Source organism: Pseudorasbora parva, chromosome 5 (assembly GCF_024679245.1).
Source record: "Pseudorasbora parva isolate DD20220531a chromosome 5, ASM2467924v1, whole genome shotgun sequence".
Lineage (NCBI taxonomy): Eukaryota > Metazoa > Chordata > Actinopteri > Cypriniformes > Gobionidae > Pseudorasbora > Pseudorasbora parva.
Window position 1 is genome coordinate 32,803,701 of NC_090176.1, and position 19,429 is coordinate 32,823,129.

The following is a 19,429-nucleotide window of genomic DNA, read 5'->3' on the forward strand; positions in this document are numbered from 1 at the left end:
TAATGTTAAACAGGTCTTAATTTTCCTACGTCCATGTAACGCTACCTCATTGAAATGCTCTCGCCTCCCGCAGCACGCGCGCACGTGTGTGTGTGTGTTTGTTCCGTGGTGTTTGTAGTTCTTTCTTTCGCTAGACCAACTATTGTTCGCTCTATTACAACTACGAATTAGACAAGCATGCCACTTATATTGCAGCCAATCAGCTTTCGTGTTATTGGCACGAGCCTCTCTTTCTGATCGTACCCCGCATAAAACGGATTTTATTCTTCAGCTGAGTCTGACGGTTCTTGCAGTTCCGCGATCGTGAACGCGAAGGCGAATCTTTCTCACCATCTTGCATAATGACCAAATAAAAGTATAATATACCCGATTGCACTAAATAGAGTTAATAACAGTGATGTAAACTCCGAACTCCGATGTCAGACTGTAACGTTATGTGTTTGCTGCCTGTCAGCGCTCGCGCGAGTGTATTGAATGTGTTATTTTTAGGCTCATTAGCCTAACGTTACTCTTGAACGATCAAATATACACATTATGCATATGTCTATATCCTGATTTGAGTTAAAAAGTTTGGGAACTGTCAGTAAGTACTGGATCTGGGCATTAGTAAGCTCTCAAAGTGAAAGCAAACTATCTTAACAACAACACCAACGGGGAAAACAGCACTTACACTTAAAGGAACACTCCAACTTTTTTAGAAATCGGGCTTATTCTACTTTGCTACATTTAGATATGTAGGGAAATGCATTTTAAGCTAAGCTAGCGGCGACCCTGCCAAACTAAAACAATGCATGCACTGAGACAAATGCATTTGCCCACATATCTAAATGGGGTTTATCCAAAAGAAGTTGAATAAGCCCTATTTCTAAAAACAGTGGAGTGTTCCTCTTTGTATGCATCTTTATGTTGTATTTATTTTTCCTATTGTCATTTGTTTATAAGTATATATTTTATTACTGACCGATTACTTGATTACGTAATTACTTAATAACGTTTTACTTATATTTAGCAATTGCTTATTGCTGTGGTTTACTTTTAAGATGTTGGTCATATTTCCCACCCCAAGCGATCGTGTTATTAAAGATAGATAGTGCACTACTGGAACAGCCTTTTTTGTTTTTGTAATATGCCTACCAAACAAGATTCATGCATTTTGTTAGTTTTATTGCCATGTGTGATCATTGTGCACCTAACATAATAATGGTTAATGTTGCATCCTAGTTATGAAAAAATAAAAATGTATGAAAGTGACCACCACAAATAAATAAAAAAATTATATATATATATATATATATATATATATAATATATATATATATATATATATATATATATATATATATATATATATATATATATATATATATATATATATATATATATATATATATATATAATATTAGGGCTGGGTATCTATTCAGATGTTCAGATTCGATTCGATTTTGATTCACAAGTCCTCAAATCGATTCAATTTCGATTCTCAATTCGATTTTCGATTCAACTCAAATGAATATAGATTTAATACAAATACTATAGGTATTTATAAAAAAGAACAGTGAACATAAATGTGTAATTAAAAAGAAATGAAGAGCCACAATCATGTATGTTAAACTTTTTATTTTAGGTACACCTGAGTACATTAAAACAGAACGCATCTCTATATTTCAAATCCATACAATTGTTAAATACAATTTTGATGCAACTTTATTTAAAAAAAATTTTTATCTGAGAAGTATTTTATGGATGTTTTGATATATTTATTCTAAAACATAAAAAGCTAGGATATTGGATGTTTTTTTTATAGCAATTTTCAGTATACGACAAGCTTTTCTTGCGATTTTGCTGCTCATGTGTGCAAATTTACTTTTCATACATGAGAAATGCGTTCATAATTTTATTAGTCTATGGGTGAGTAGTTGTCGTGGTAACAGACAACAATACCTTAACTGACTTAAGTTGACTGTGGACTAACTATTATTAGAGGAAATCTGTTTATAATATAAGCTATTAGGGTTTGAATTATTGATCCTGCGCTGTATATGGACTATAATTTGAATATGTCTATAATGGCTAACGTACGTGCTTAAGTGACTGCTCAAGTTTGATCCTAATGCAAGGCAAGCATTCGCGTGTATGTAATTATTTTTAGCAGTTGTGTGCTCAGCTGTGTGTGTGTTGTCACATCAAATGGTTCCGCAGATTTTTAGTATTACTACAGCATTTCACCTCAGCATTATAAAAGGCGACAACGCACCGGAAGCTGCCATTTAAACACTGAATGGATAAATGATGTGCCTCTTGCTCCTTCGTAAGATCACGCAAGGCAAATGGGTGACATCTAGTGGAGAAGACTAGTAAATAGATTTACGTTAAGCTTATGTTCAATGTTAGCGGAAATAAAGATTCAAAAAAATCGATTCATGGCCTTTGAGAATCGATTCTGAATCGACCAGACTTTAAAAACCGATTAATCGAAAAATCGATTTTTTTTTTTTTGCCCAGCCCTAATATATATATATATATATATATATATATATATATATATATATATATATATATATATATATATATATATATATATATATATATATATATATATATATATATATATATATATATATGCTAATCCCGGTGGGATTGAGCTATGAATAATAAGTTCACTAATACTTTGTTCAATTTAAAATAAATTAAATAATATAAGTTTAAGTAATTGAGTGATTCTGGATTTCTTATGCATGTTTTTTTATTGCGCAATATAGGTCTTAAATTTTATTCATAATGGTCTTAAAAAGGTCTTTAAAAGTCTTAAATTTGACTTGGTAAAACCTGCAGATACCCTGTTTACCTGATGTTTCAGGGTTAGGCCCGGCAGCTGAAAATAATTCAGACTGACAAAATAATAAAAATGACATTCTTCTTCTTTTAAATAATAGTAATAATAAAATAAATAATAACGACATTATTGTTCTAAATAACAATTAGCGTCATTAATAATAAAAATAATAATAAGAATCTTAAATTGTCATGCATAGGGATGGGTATCGTTAAGATTTTAACGGTATTACTACTCTTACCGATACTGCTTATCGGTCCGGTACTTTAACGGTATTCTTATCAGTACTTTTTGAGATTATTTTTATATATATATATATATATATATATATATATATATATATATATATATATATATATATATATATATATATATATATATATATACACACAATTAACAAAAATACACATTATATAGGCCTATACAGTGCTTTAATTTCAGGAAGAATTCTAGTAAAATAACACTGCATAGTTTATCATAAATAGCCAAAATAATGCATATTAAAGCTGAAGTTATTAGTTCAAGAGCTGTGAGTGATTTTCTCTTTGCATTTGGTTGTTTAATTCGTAGTAATTCATCAGCATGTTTATTAACAACACTGCCTCTTTAAGACAGATGTGCAGCTCTAGGCGACTGATAATAGGCAGATACACTACACTTTCTCCTGACTATATCCATAATAACTATGTCCATTTTAGACACAAACTAAAACTGTTAAACTGTGTTGTTTAAGAGACTCTCCAAGCCTGGGATTTTGACATAGATGTTTGTGTTCATTTGATCGTTTAGACGCGAGTGTGAAACCGAAAGTGTAATTTGCTCGTCTCGTTGCGGCTGTTTCGGAGCGCGCGCAGACTTGGGAACAATCTCTTGCGCACATTTTTGTGCTTAATCGCTCTTTTTATTATTAAAACGCACCCCACAATTTACCGGCAGTAGCTAGACTGTATTTTACAACAATCCCTGATCGTGCTGATTCTGTCATTGCGTTTGAGTTTTATGGAGAAATGACAGCGTGGGCTACTGCTGCAAAAGGAATTAGCCTACATAAGTTGCGCTAGACATAAATATTATTATAATCTTTGGAAGCCAAAATCTAAAATAAAATCAGACCATCACAGATCTAAAGTGTAACCAGGCTATGTTTGACTGTTTAGTTCTGTCCTCTGTCGTTTTGCTCGTGGTCTCTCTCTTTCTCTCTCTCTCTCTCAGGTCACATGTATTTTCAAAAGTACCGACAGAAGAACCGATAACGTCCGAGCTTATCGATACAACGGTCTTTCAAAATTCACCCCCGGGGCCCGTTTAATACCGGTTTTCGGTACCCATCCCTAGTCATGCAATTATTAATGTGAATTAATTGTACATCACATCATCATCACTATTGTACACCCCAATACATGTGCCGTGATATACGAAATTAAATGCTAATTGTTTCAAAACATGTGCTGTATAATAGGCTAATGCATGATAGGTAATTTCTCATCCAAACATTTAAACTGCTGGAATGCGCTTCTCAACCCCCACACTATTAACAGTACTCGTAAGTGGGGGAGGCAGAGACTTGAATTTATAGGGGCGTGTTATTCTAATAATGACCGTTTTCAGGCACGGCATTTATCAAGAAGTATTGTGTACTCCTGGATTGCAGAGGTGCGCACAGCTTCATTAATCAGGCGGTGAGAGGAGTGTAAGCACAATCTTACGCCAACATATACACCCGTTTCTATGCAAGATTGATAAATGAGATCCAATGTGAGTCTCTATTCTCTCTGATGTCTGCTGTAATCACCCGGGCCTTTACATTAGTGCTGTTTTTGGACCGTTAAATTAATTTGATTACTGGATCACTGAAAACTTTCCCAGAGGTCTTCCAGGTAGTACTACTTTTTCAACTACCATCATTGTACCAGTCTGAGGTCTTTCAAGCACATCTGAATCATCGGCATGAGACCTCTGATAAATAACAAACTTAAGGAAGCCTGTCTGCCCATCTATTTTCAGGCCTTGTGGTGCCGTCTGAATGATGTGGTCAGTTTGCAGAAAACATGGAGTGATGAAGCCTGTGATATGTTTAAGGAACTTGTGGAGCGTAAACTTATCACTGTTGTGGCTAAAAGTAAGTTTACACCTACACGCATAAACACTAGCAGTGTAATAGTTCAAATTTCTCATGGTTCGATTTTCTTCACGGTTTTAGGTTTGTGGTTTCAGTGCTATGTTAAGGGGATAAAAGGACTGCTGTCAACGAATATATAGAAAATAAGAACAAATAATCAAACTACAAGAAACAGCACAAATAAATACAATGGAGAAAAGATACAAATAAAATAAACCATGTTTTTCAGGTATCGAAGAGTAATTTTGAGGTACAGAAATTGAATAATTGTGTAAAAAAATTGCATAAAATCTTCACTGTATAAATTAAGATGAATCCTTATAGTTACAAAAGCTATTCAGTAGCTCAGTATATAAGCTATGTATAGCTTGTACATATTCAGTATATCATCTATATAAGACCAGTGAGTGATTTTATTGTCTTTTGTTTGATTGACATTAAAAACTGACAGCAGGAATATTAGGTGGCTGTCACATAATGCACTAGAGGGTGTGACAAGATCTCATGCCATCATATTGTCATGAGTCATGATGACAGAGTGTGAGGGTGAAGTTAGGATAACGAACTGCGTCCCAATTTGCCTACTTATACCAAGACCTAAAAGTATGTACTCTTTTTGTGAAGAAAAAGTTGAGAGCTGCAGAATAGTAGGCTATGTAAGCTTTGGGATATACTACTGTCATCTTTAGCAGATTGTTGCTTAGTTGCACATGTGTCTTGTCACCATTTAAACTACCCTGTCAATCATCTCAGTTAAAATCCTCCACATTCAATTTTCTACCGTATCGGAGTGAAATGTAGTAGCACATTGATCTGCCATTTGTGGGTCGTTAATGCACTTAATCTTTAGTTAGAGTTTAGTTAGGAGATCAAAAGTTGTAGAAGCTCACAAATCATGTGCAATTATAAGGTCTGAAGAGACGATCAAAAAAAGAAAACACAGTCAGTTAAGTTTGTGCAAAACCTTTTACAGTGCTTAAGTATTGTTGTCTTTGACTGCACATGATCATTTATACTCTGAAAGTAGAACTGAAATGATTTATTACAAGATGAGTTTAAACATTTCAAATGAACCTGCAATCTAATTTTCTAGTCATATATTTCATCTGGGATTTCTTAAAAATACTATGTAAAAAATCTTGTCTCAATCTCGTGTCTTGTCTCGTGAGCATCTTGTCACACCCCTTTAATTCACAGATCCTGTACAGTGATACTGAACACATGCATCTTTTATTGATTGTTTACGTTAAAATAAAGGAACACTCCACTGTTTTTAGAAATGGGGTTTATTCAACTTCTTTCCTACATTTAGATATGTGGGCAAAAGCCTTTTTGTCTCAGTGCATGCATTGTTTTAGTTTGGCAGGGCCGCCGTTAGCTTAGTTTAGCATAATGAATGAAATCCTATGTTGCTAGATAGCATGTCCCAAGTAAAACTGATCCACAAAAAATAAATGCAGATTAAGACTAGGCTATTTCCTAAGCAGATATTGACTTGGTACTATATTATGGTGAAGCACTGGCAAAGCACTGCTACTTGGGCACAGAGATATCACACAACACAATGTGATCTCACGTCGCGGACGAGAGCTGTCATTCTATAGCTGTCCAGTGCACAAGAACCCATGTTCGCGTCTCAGCTCAAGGTTCAGGCTTATTTGTTCATTAATGATGTCATCAGCGACTAGTTGGCTTGACTTCCGTTGCGTAAATGTCGACTTTAAAAAATCTCGTAATCTCGTAAAAGAATAGTACGCACAACTATTTCACAGCCTCACAAAGTTCTCTTTCATGTCTTCTTGCACTTGCAGTGTTTAAATTGACATGGCTTAAATTATTTTTTGAGAACAGTTACACCCTTAATAAACACAGACATCTGAGATACATCACTGCTTTTAAGCAACTTTAATGTTTACTTTTCTATCGTTTTTACATACATTTTCCATAATAAACTTGTGATGGTAATGAGTATACTGTATATTTGTTGCTTGTCACTCATGTTTATTCAGAGTCCAACGTTACACCTGTGCCTGTGTGTCTCTATGAGATCGGCGACGATTTTCCTGGAACCAGTATTGAGGATATACTGGTCAGAAATGGTGTTGCTGTTTCCAGTCAACAGTAAGTCGTAAAAAGAACAAAGAAATGTCTGGTCCATCTCTCTTTGTTTTTTCTTTGTGTCTTTTTTGTTTTCTTCCTCTTGCATGCTCATTCAAGCTAAGCTGTAAAATTAATTGTTTTCCTTGTTAATTTTTTCCTGCTTTATCAGGATCCAGGTTAAAGACACCCAGCCCTTGGAGACGACTGTTTGGGACCCTCCATTTGAAGAGGAAGTTCTGTCTGTTGAGCCGACTCCACCTCCTGCTTCTGAAGAGCTAAAGCCCAGCCTGAGTCTGCCCACCTGTCTCAAAGACATCAGAGTTCGTGTGACACACGTCACCTCCCCTGGAAACATCTTTGTGCAGATGCTGCAGTTTGACAGCCAGCTGAAGAGGTTCCTGGTTTGAATTCCTCAGTCCATATTCTATATATCATCAGCATCATTTGAAGTTGTAACGCTGCCATTTTGCTTGCTATGTTTACAGAATCCACGACACGCTTAAGGGTCTCTTCTCCCAGTCAGATCCGCAGGAGATTCACTGGGAAGCAGAGATGTTTTGTGCTGCTAATAACACTGGGGTTTGGGAAAGAGGAAAAGTGTGCAGCGTTTCCTCTAGTGGTGTTGCAGAGGTATTTGTGCACACACTTAGTGAATAAAATGGAAAGAGTGGGAATCTGCTGTTTAATTGGGCTGGTGTGTGTGTTGATAGGTTTTGCGTTGTGACTTTGGTAATAAAGTTAATCTCCATGTGGACAATCTCAGACCCCTCCGTCCGGATCTGATTGGATCTTTCTTATTGGAATGTAACCTCAGTGGTGTAAGGTAAATGGTCTTTTCCCCCCAGTTATCCATATACAATCATAAGTTTACTTAAACTTTGTAGAAACATAATAATTTCTAATAGTAAATTGTGCCATTTCATTTACTACATAATTAAGTACTCGCAATGCTCAGTGTTTTACAGCATCTGCCGTCTCACTATGTAAGGACATGAACACATCTCCATACCTGCTCTGAGAATACAAAAAAATATATTATTTTTTTGAGGACAAACTAGTCAAATACACCATGAAACTCAAAGCTCTTCACCTCAAAAGTCTGCTTTTAAAAGCAAAGAAATCGGCAATTACAATTGTACAATATAATGTACTTCTCAAAAGAATAATCAAAACTACAATTTAAAAAAAAAAATGTGTTTAAGGATTGTATTTTCCCCCCTTATGTTAATTTAGTAAATCTGTTGTGCAGCCAAAACATAAACAGATAAGTTATTTTCATTTGATTACATTTTAAAACATTTAAATTGTTAGTTTTATACATTCATTTCATTAACACCATTTTGATAGTATGTTTGTATTAAATCAGTACAGAATCTAAAAGAATAAGGCAAACTAGAATTTTTATAAATTATTAATGATAAATTTAAGTTGTTAAATTATTCTATATTTTAACCTATTTAAGTATTGTCAATAAATACAGGTCCTTCTCATAAAATTAGCCAAGGAATAATTCTGAGCGTAAGTATGCTATGACGTTAAATAATCATTACAAAAAAGTTTCCATGTGTATCAAGCAAATTAAAATACTTTTATTATTCACAATATGGAAAGTGGAAATAATAAAGCATAGTTCATTAAGAGCTTGCCTCAGACATGCTATTAATGGACTTATTTAAATCCTTTTATTTTTTGAGTTCTTTATTTATTTATTTATTTATTTATTTATTAAGTTATCCCTTGACTATATTCTGGCCCGCCATCTAGTGGCAAATGTTTTTTTTGAACCTTGGCCAAATATACTTGCCGACCCCTGCAGTATACCATGAATATTTTCTAAAACGATTATCATGCTGTGAAAATCTCGCAGATTTCAGTATAAAGAAGAAAAGTCGTGAAGAAGTTGTTTCTGCACTCTTTTCTTCCTATACATTTTTCTCTCTTTTTCTCTAACTCTTAGGCCAGCTGGTGGTCGCTCCACGTGGACAGCCACAGCGTGTGACTTTATCTCTCTCTACTTGACTGGTGCCATGGCTGTAATGAACATAAAGGTTAGTAAGTATGAATGGAAAGTGATAAAAGTTAAACCATAGAAGTTAAGTCTATTACAGATGGTTCCTGTCTCTGATTCTATGTGTGTATTTTCCTTCTCAGGAGCCAACTACCAGGCCAGTGCTTGTTTCTCTGTTCTGTTCAAACCGGGCTGGTCAAAACGTCAGTTTCACAGATTTCCTAATCAGTGAAGGACTTGCACTAAAGGAGAGAAAGTAAGAACAATATGTCTCTGCAGGATACGGTAATAATTCAGATGAGCTTTAAAGTGTTGGTTCACCCAAAAATAAAATAAAATCTGAGTTATATTAAAAATGTCCTGGCTCTTCCAAGCTTTATAATGGCAATACATTTTTGTCGTTTTTGAAGTCCATAAAAGTGCATCTATCCATCAAATAACTGCTCCACATGGCTCCGGGGGGTTAATAAAGGCCTTCTGAAGTAGACTGGCGCCTTTTTGTAAGAATAATATTCATATTTAAAATAACTAGCTTCTGGTGGTCAGCAGTACGTAAGTTGAGTTACAGGTAAAGAGTAACCCTGGACGCAAGCATATTGACAAACGCAGAAGCGCAGAAGATAGAGCAAAACAAAACTTAGAAAAGACTAAGAAAACTAAGAAAAGCTTCCTTTTCTTTTTTTAATGTCTTCAATCTTGTCTTTTTGAAGGAAAGATTGAAGACAAGACGAGAAGAGGGGATTGAGTTTGTTGCCATCCCTATCCGCGAGGGGCATCAAAGCTTGCGACGCTCCTGTACATCACGCCAGGGGTTACTCTTTTAGTGCAAGTCGACTTGTGTACCGCTTACTGCCTAATGCTAGTTGTATTAGTCTATACATGTTTAAATATGGATATTTTTCTTACACAAACGTCTCACTTTATTAAAGGTAGGGTAGGTAGGAATGATCTAAAACACTTTTGTCCAAATTTGTCTAAACTTTCTTTATGTCAATACATAATTAAAATATAAGTACTCTGAAAAGGAGAGTATAAAAATCGAGTCACTCTAGCAGGGTTTGTACGGTCATGAAAAACCTGGAAAAGTCATGGAATTTTCAAATAGCAATTTCCAGGCCTGGAAAAGTCATGGAAATTTATTTCAAAATATGTATGTAATAGAAGATATGTTTGTGATATTATAGGTTAAACAAACTTTGTAAACATACTCGAGACGAGTATGGATTCATTCCTTCGATCCATCCAACAGCTGCATTCTGTCAGATTTCCTTTTGCAGCGTTGAGCATTACAACCAATCACACGCGTTTCTGTCGAGCATGATGTCCAATCATAAGCGTTCAGATTAATCATCGCTGAAACCAAGCGTTGTGTTCAGTGCACACGGACTGTGAATTCTGACTGAAACTCGCGAATTCTCCCGTCATCATCAAAGTCAACAAAGTCCAGATTGGATGTAAGAGATTAATGTCGCACGCCATCTTCCGTGATTTTAACAAGAGTGTTTTTGAGGGTTTAAACTCGCGCTAGACCCAAGTTATGATAGACTCACAATCGGTCACAGTCTCTGCTCCCTTTCTTTATAACGTTAGTTTATTCCGTTTAATATAATTTATTTATCTTGCTGTTAAGATCCATATGAATTTTCTAATGCATAAAAAGCATTAATATAACTCGTAAAGGTTGTAAGATTCCTTTATCTGTGTAATCAGAATATCCTATATGACGTGTAGTTTCCCCAAACACACACACACAAAAAAGCATTTTGTGTGTCTATTAATCGACGACATTAATAATTATTATTACAATATCAAGAGCATTACCTGACAATAATGACTCTGGAAAGAGTTAATTAATTTTTATCATTTGAGTAACATTAAACAGTCTAAATAAACATTTATGCTACTTTAGATTTCAGGCTTTTGTTAATGATAACATTTTATTGATAACAGTCTATATAATATTCTGTTTGATTTAAGTAATTGTTTAATTTAAGTATTTGACAAATGACAACACAGGTAATAATTAAAATTGTACTTGCTCCTGGAAATCAATTGCAAGAAGCCCATTAATGGAAAATATCATTTCTGACCCTTGCATGGGGAAACGTCTGGCCTTTTTAGTTTGTAACATTATAGGTCTAGGTGTAAATTACAGAAATTTAAAATAAAAATTCAGCCAGGGACGATGATTTGCAATGATTGATGGGTTTCCAACGAGATGGATGGTAATAGGAGGCAAAGCTGTTTTAAAATCTTTGTAAATTTTCATTCCAAAAGTTTGTCTCTAGCACTCCTGCCACCTTGTAAAGTTACTGTCAGTGTTACTGGACACTTATTTAACACGGTTGCCTTTCATTGATGCGTGTTAAAGGGATAGTTCACCTAAAAATGAAAATGTGACGTTTATCTGCTGACCCCCAGTGTATCCAACATGTAGGTGTTTTTTTTCTTCAGTAGAACAAAAATGAAGATTTTTAACTCAACAATTCTATGATGGCAAAAAAAACATGCCTAGACAACATGCACACAGAGCCCTGTGGCTCATGACGACACACTGATATCTTAAGACACAAAATGATCAGTTTGTGTGAGAAATCGAGCCATATTTATATCATTTTTTACTTCAAACACAACGCTATATCCAACAGCCTTCATGCACTTCACTTCCGGTAAGGTCAATAATACACACTCTGGTTATATGAGCCAGAGTGTGTATTATTGACCTTACCGGAAGTGAAGTGCATGAAGGCTGTTGGATATAGCGTTGTATTTGAGGTAAAGAAAAATTATAAATATGGATTGATCATTTTTGTGTGAATTATCCCTTTAATTCATTGCTAGGGTCAGATAGATTTTTTTTCTAACCATCTTTTCTATTTTGTATTAAGCCACATATCTTTAACTAAGTAATTAACGACAAGCTAAGATGTGATTTGACTTTTAAACATGGATTTTTCTTATTTTACATGTATACACAGATGTTTCATGGAAGCTAAGGTCATGAATATTTGTCTAAAATTCATGGAAAAGTCATGGAAATTTATTGGTAAAAATGTGTATGAACCCTGCTCTAGACTTTTTAATCTGCAATAAACACCACTCATTTTTTCGTTCCGGCCGAAACAAGTGATTGGCTTGGGTGACTGTCACTCTCTCTCGCTACCATGGCTACCACCCCTTTTGCTACAGGATCTGCTAGGTAGGGATGGGTACTGAAACCCGGTATTAAACGGGCCCCGGGGCTGAATTTTGAAAGACCGTTGTATCGATAAGCTCGGCCGTTATCGGTTCTGCTTTCGGTACTTTTGAAAATACACGTGACGAGAGAGAGCGAGAGAGAGAGAGCGAGCGCAAAACGACAGCCCTAATGAGTGATGACGGACGACAGAACTAAACATTCAAACATAGCCTGGTTATACTTTACACTAGATTGTGATAATGTGATTTTATTTTAGATTTTGGCTTCTTTGGCAAAGATTTTGGCTTTAGATTTTGGCAAAGAATATAATTTTAATATTTATGTCTAACGCAACTTAATTCCCTTTGCAGCAGTACGCTGTCATTTCTCCGTATAACTCAAATGTAATGACAGAATCAGCACGATCAGTGATTGTTGTAAAATACAGTCTAGCAACTGCTGGTAAATTGTGGGATGCGTTTAATAATAAAAAGAGCGATTAAAAGCACAAAAATGTCTGAAAGAGATTGTTCCCAAGTCGGCGCGCGCTCCGAAACAGCCGCAACGAGACGAGCAAATCACACTTTCGGTTTCACACTCGCGTCTAAACGATCAAATGTACACAAACATCTATGTCAAAATGACCGGTTTGGAGAGTCTCTTAAACACAATTTGTGTCTAAAATGGACGTTGTTATTATGGATAGTCGGGAGAAAATGTAGTGCATCTGCCTATTATCAGTCGCCTATAGATATGCACGTCTGTCTTAAAGAGGCAGCAGTGTTTAAACATGCTGATTAATTATTGCGAATTAAACAACCAAATGCAAAGAGAAAATCCCTCACAGCTCTTGAATGAATAACTTCAGCTTCAATAAGCATTAATTTATCCTAACTATGATAAACTATGCAGTGTTATTTTACATTTGATTACTAGAATTCTTCCTGAAATTAAAGCACTGTGTAGGCCTATATAATGTGTATCTTTGTTAATTGTGTGTGTGTGTATGGGGTATATATATATATATATATATATATATATATATATATATATATATATATATATATAGTAAATCTCAAAAAGTACCGATAAGAATACCGTTAAAGTACCGGACCGATAAGCAGTATCGGTAAGAGTAGTAATACCGTTAAAACCTTAACGATACCCATCCCTACTGCTAGGGCTGGGCGATATGGCCCAAAAAAATTATCACTATAATTTTCCATATCAGTCGATATCGATAAATATCACGATAAATGTAAAATCTTTATTTCTTTAAAGTTTAAAGGCATATTTTTGCTCCTGAGTCAAAGATGTAGAAAACAGACAGTTAACTGTGGTTTTAAACTATCCTTTATTGTCAAAACATGACAAACACTTCCCAAACAGGTGAACAATTTATTAAAACTGAGGTAGATTTATTTATCAAAATATTAATTGGTGATTATTTAAATATAAATAATCACACACCTCACCAACAGTGGGCTGGCCGTGAGAGAGCAAAGTTCAGTATTTGTGGATCTCAAGTAAGGGTTGTCTAGTCTAGTTTATTCATTTTAAAGTCGGATGACATTATTTCTCTTTTGATACAGTGATGCTGAGTCATTAATACATCACCAAAGACAAACAGTTATGATAGCGATCATGTACAAGTCCGATGTTTTAGTGATTATAGTTTGGTACAGTTAGCGTTAGCTTGTTGTCAGTCACCCACCGCAACTAACAAGGTAATAAGCCTGTGTGTGAATGTAGTTAATGCAGATTTACTGCTGTGTTGGGCTCAATGTTATATAGAAGAACTTAGAAAAAGCACGATCATTTAATAATTAAATTCCGTGTGGTGAACGTGAACCTATGATAAGCATGCAGTCCACGTACGTCGCTCCACTTTTCTCGCTCCACTTCACTCCGATCCTCCAAGCCTGGAGGGCTGAAAAACGACTCCTTGCAGCTGAATTTCTGCTGGACAGGTAATCTTTCATTTTGATTACATTTTTTTGGTTTATGGTTTCATGAAAGCATGTATCAAGAGCACATGAAGCTGCCTAATATAGCTTTACATGTGATTCTGACATGATGTGACTACATGCACTCCATTTGTCTGAGGTAAATAATGCGTCTTCGAGCTGAGCGGTTGGTGTAGCGCGTTCATGTATTTTGGGGGCGTGGCTTTGGAAAGAGCCCAGAAGGGAGAAGGTGGAGTGAATGGAAATAATAAGCTGTCTTTAAAATAGTCGTGAGAGTTCTACAGACACTCAATTTTTATACTTTTTTTCAGAGTACTTGCATTTTATTATGTATTGATATATAAAGAAGGTTTCAACAAATTTTGAAAAAAAGTTTTTTAACCGATTCTTACCTACCCTACCTTTAAGCCTTTATTAACCCCCTGGAGCCGTGAGGAGCAGTTATATGATGGATATTGCACTTTTATGGACTTTATGGACAAGAAGTCACTGCCATTAAAAAGCTTGGAAGAGCCAGGACTTTTTTTAATAGAACTCTGAAAATCGTGGGATAATTTTCATTTTTGGGTGAACTAACCCTTTAATGCCAAGCCCTGCATTTACTGAAGTAAACTGTGTTCATAGGCCTGCATCCACATCTGAGACAGTCTTTTCAGAGGGGTGTGTGTTGAGTGAGAAAATTCCTGAGCCACAGAGAATAGTGAGCCCATCTCAGACTCTGCCCAAGCCAACCCCTCGCATTAACCCACCGCCAGAGAGACTGCAGACACACTCTTACCCCCCTCCAGAGCTGCCTCCCTGCGGACACGCACTCATGAGCATTTCGGCCATCTCTGAACAAGGTGTCATTTATGCAATGACACACCAAGCAGGTGTGTGCAGTTTTTATTTGTAGCTAATACAACTTTCCAGCATCTCTTTCAGCATCTTTTTCAGCCTTTAAGATAAATGACTTATTGACTTATTGATTGATGACTTATTGACTTATTTTATGATTAAATAACCGTTTTGCATATGAAAGAAGTAGCAGTAGACCTCCAAAGTTACTGAATACTAAAAATAAACATTTATGTGCATGGCTGAGTTCAATACCGGACCGGTTGAGTCCCGGGTTAACAACAACCGCCATCAGTGCCGTTGACCTACAGGGCACTGGTGGAAATTGGGCTACTGTTAGTCAAAGAAGGAGAGGAGGAAAGTGTTAGAGGAGGAAGGCGTGTCCGTAAGCAGAGAGAGAAGAGGAAAGGCAGGAATTTAGGACTGAAAGTAGGGAATTTGAATGTTGATACAATGACAGGTAAAGAGAGAGGTGAGAGCTAGTAGATATAATGCAGAGGAGGAAAGTTGACATTCTGTGTGTCCAGAAGACCAGGCGGAAAGGGAGCAAGGCTAAAAGCATTGGAGCAGGGTTTAAACTATTTTATAATGTTTTATAATGCTGTGGACAGGAAGAAAAAGGGAGTTTGTGAAGAATGTTCTGGAGATCAAGAGAGCGTCTGATAGGTTGATGAGTCTGAAGCTGAATATTGAAGGTGTGATGTTGAATGTTATTAGTGCCTATGCTCCACCAGTAGGTTGTAAGCAAGATGAGAGACAGATTTTTGAGCAAGTTGGAGGAAGTGATGCAGACTGTTCCCAGAGGTGAGAGGGTAGTGATAGGGGCAGATTTGAATGGACATGTTGGGGAAGGGAATAGTGGGGACGAGGAAGTGATGGGCAGGTTTGGTCTTCAGGAAAGGAACCCAGAAGGACAGAGGTTGGTAGACTTTGCTAAAAGTATGGAGATGGTTGTTGTGAACACATACTTTCAGAAGAGGCAGGAACACAGGGTGACATATAAGAGTGGTAACAGGAGCACACAAGTGGACTATATCTTATGTAGACGCTGTAATCTGATGGAAATTAGCGATTGTAAAGTAGTGGTAGGTGAGTGTAGCTAGACAGCATAGGATGGTGGTGTGTAAGATGACTCTGGTGGTGAGGAAGATGAAGAGAGTAAAGGCAGAGCAGAAAACAAAGTGGTGGAAGTTGGAAAAGGAAAAGTGCTGTGTGGTTTTCAGGGAGGAGTTGAGACGAGCTTTAGGTGGTCAAGATGGGCATCCAGATGACTGGACTACTACAGTCAAAGTGATCAGGGAGACGGGTAGAAAGGTGCTAGGTGTGTCATCTGGAAGGAGGAAAGAAGACAAGGAGACTTGGTGGTGGAATGAGGAAGTCCAGGAGAGTATCCAGAGGAAGAGGTTAGCTAGGAAGAAGTGGGACAGTGAGAGGATGGAGGAAAGTAGACAGGAATATAGGGTAGTGCAGCGTGAGGTTAAGATAGAGATGGCAAACGCCAAAATGAAAGCGTATGAGGACATGTATGCAAGGTTAGATAGTAAGGAAGGTGAGAGGGATGTGTATCGGTAGAGGGATAGAGATGGAAAGGATGTGCAGCAGGTCAGAGTGATTAAAGATAGAGGTGGAAATGTTTTGACAGGTGACAGGATGGTGAGGGAAAGATAGAAGGAGTACTTTGAAGAACTGATGAATGAGGAAAATGACGGAGAGAAGAGTTGTAGAGGCAAATATTGTTGACCAGGAAGTAGATACTGCAAGGGTGAAGTTAGGAGAGCTTTGAAGAGGATTAAAAGAGGAAAGGCAGTTGGTCCTGATTAGGGCTGTCACTTTTTATTCGATATTCGAATATGCATTCGAACATGACGTTAAATATCCGTAATTGAACTATAAATAAACTATCCGGTTTTTAAAGTGCCATGTAGCGCAGTTTTTTACAGTCGGGTGCTTTTACATGGAGCACTGTAATCGGTTTAAAAGTCCAATCTGAATGAAAATGCTCCATATAAACACCTCAATCGTAATCAAAATGCCCAAACTGAATAAAATTGTAGTCGTTTTGAGAGGTGTGGGATAAACCTTTTCATGAATCGATCAAACGAAACATTTCACCATGTAAACGACATGACCGGATTACTTATGAGCGTGCGTCCTTATATGACGTACACGGCACGCTTTCACCACTGAAGAGCACGCGCCGCGCTCACATGCACCAAGCATGTTGACAAGAGAGGAAAGTACATTTTTCTGTGGGATAAACTTTTTATTTTGTAAGAATTTATGAAGATAATTTTGGCAAAATGACACTGTCCCTAAACCTAGCAAACAATCACCTACTTAAACTGCACCTGACATTAGAATTATTTTTTTTCTGAGATGATTAATACAGTTTACAAACAAATAAATAGCTTTTATAAAACCGTAGTCCTGGTGGCCGTTGAGAGTTATGGCATCCGTAAACAAATTCCAGCTGCTGGAGAGGACAGCGTTGACATCTGATGCGGTAGACAAACTGAAAGCTGTGATGATTGCATATAGTGGCACTTCATATCTTAATTTACACTTAAGTTGATAACCTGCTGTTTCAAACATTAAGTTAACAATTTATTTTTCCATACAGGCTGTGGCCTGAGTCCTGTTTATGACTGTCAGACTGTTAATGCATTTGTGATTGAATCTCCGTTACGGCGGTGTCCGCTTTTTAAAAATGTTTTATATGGGGTCGTAGATATTTGAATATATTCGAATACATTGGTTGATATTTGATATCCGTTCGAATTAGATTTTTTTTTTTTAAATGACAGCCCTAGTCCTGATGACATACCAGTGGAGGTATGGAAGTGTTTAGGAGAAATGGCAGTAGAGTTTTAAACTAGGTTGTTCGACAAGGTTTTAGAGCGTGAGAGGATGCCTGAGGAAGGGAGAAGTGTTTTGGTGCCGATTTTTAAGAACAAGGGAGATGTTCAGAGTTGTTGAAATTACAGAGGTATTAAGCTGATGAGCCATACAATGAAGTTGTGGGAAAGAGTAGTGGAAGCAAGGCTAAGGGGAGAAGCGGACATTTGTGAGCAGCAGTATGGGTTCATGCCAAGAAAGAGCACTACAGATGCGTGATTTGCATTGAGAATGTTAATAGAGAAGTACAGAGAGGGTCTAAAAGAGGAGCTGTGTTATTGCATGAGGAGGTCTGGAGTGGCAGAGAAGTATTTTAGAGTGGTGCAGGAAATGTATGAGAGCAGTAGGACAGTGGTAAAGTGTGCTGTAGGTGAGACAGAGGACTTCACGGTGAAGGTGGGACTGCATCAAGGATCGGCTCTGAGCCCCTTCTTGTTTGTGGTGGTGATGAGGTCAGACAGGAATCTCCATGAACTATAATGTTTGTGGATGACATTGTGATCTGTAGTGAGAGCAGGGAGCAGGTGGAGGAAAGTCTAGAGAGGTGGAGGTTTGCTCTGGAGAGAAGTGGAATGAAGGTTAGCCGCAGCAAGACAGAATAAAAGTGTGTGAATGAGAGAGAACCAAGTGGAACTGTGAGGTTACAGGGAGAAGAGGTAAAGAAGGTCCAGGATTTTAAGTACTTAGGGTCAACAGTCCAGAGCAATGGGGAGTGTGGAAAAGAGGTGAAGAAGCATGTGCAGGCAGATTGGAATGGGTGGATGAGACGCCTGGCTACCACGCGAGTCTGACGGATGGGAGGAAGCAAGCTTAGTGTTCAATTCAAGCATGGCCGTAGATTACGGGGGGGGACCCCAAACTTTTAATAAAGTGTATTTTCATCCCCCGCACTTTTACTGGGTCTCCCCGATCCTAGTCAATCCGTTCCGAGTGGGATTCGAACCGGCGTAACCTGCTCGAGGGCGGGCAAGTTAACAGGGACGCTAAAGACAGCTTTCTCTACCTCTTTTTCTTGAGGTCACGGGCAACTGTATTTATACATAGAAACCAATGTGAATACATCAAGATTTAAATTCAGAGACAAAAAATAATCTATGCATGACGTGTCATTTTATTCGTATCTAAACATGAGGAGGCGCTCTCACAGAAAGTCCAAAAGCGGATTCGTAGAAACTTTGTCACGCTGGAGCTACAGCTGAAGGAAAACAATCGTTATGAGCTGAAACGTGACGACGACAATCAGACAATTGCGACAATATATGCTTTATGTGTGTTTTTTAAGCCATCTCAATGTAGGCTATTTATAGACAATAAAGTAGGCCTATATCATATGAATAATGCAGCACTAACTGACCGCTTTTTAAATATTTATCTTCTGCTCACCAAAGCTGCATTTATTTAATCAAAAATACAGTTAAAACAGAAAAAGGCTGTTTTCATGTGTAATGGTATTTCACAACATTACTATGTGAATATAGTAAAGTGTAATTTAT

General features: G+C 36.9%; 1 protein-coding gene across 2 annotated transcripts in view; it reads left to right on the forward strand.

Annotated features, from left to right (window-relative positions):
• The window catches only part of rnf17 (ring finger protein 17), a 59,210-nt gene that overhangs the window by 33,621 nt on the left and 6,160 nt on the right, over nt 1–19,429 (forward strand). For both annotated transcript variants that reach the window (XM_067443908.1, XM_067443909.1), the window contains exons 19-26: nt 4,837–4,951; nt 6,961–7,072; nt 7,221–7,445; nt 7,537–7,681; nt 7,762–7,874; nt 9,009–9,099; nt 9,203–9,315; nt 14,829–15,076. In XM_067443908.1, coding sequence (XP_067300009.1) covers nt 4,837–4,951; nt 6,961–7,072; nt 7,221–7,445; nt 7,537–7,681; nt 7,762–7,874; nt 9,009–9,099; nt 9,203–9,315; nt 14,829–15,076 — 1,162 coding nt within the window. The remainder of the gene's footprint in view (nt 1–4,836; nt 4,952–6,960; nt 7,073–7,220; nt 7,446–7,536; nt 7,682–7,761; nt 7,875–9,008; nt 9,100–9,202; nt 9,316–14,828; nt 15,077–19,429) is intronic.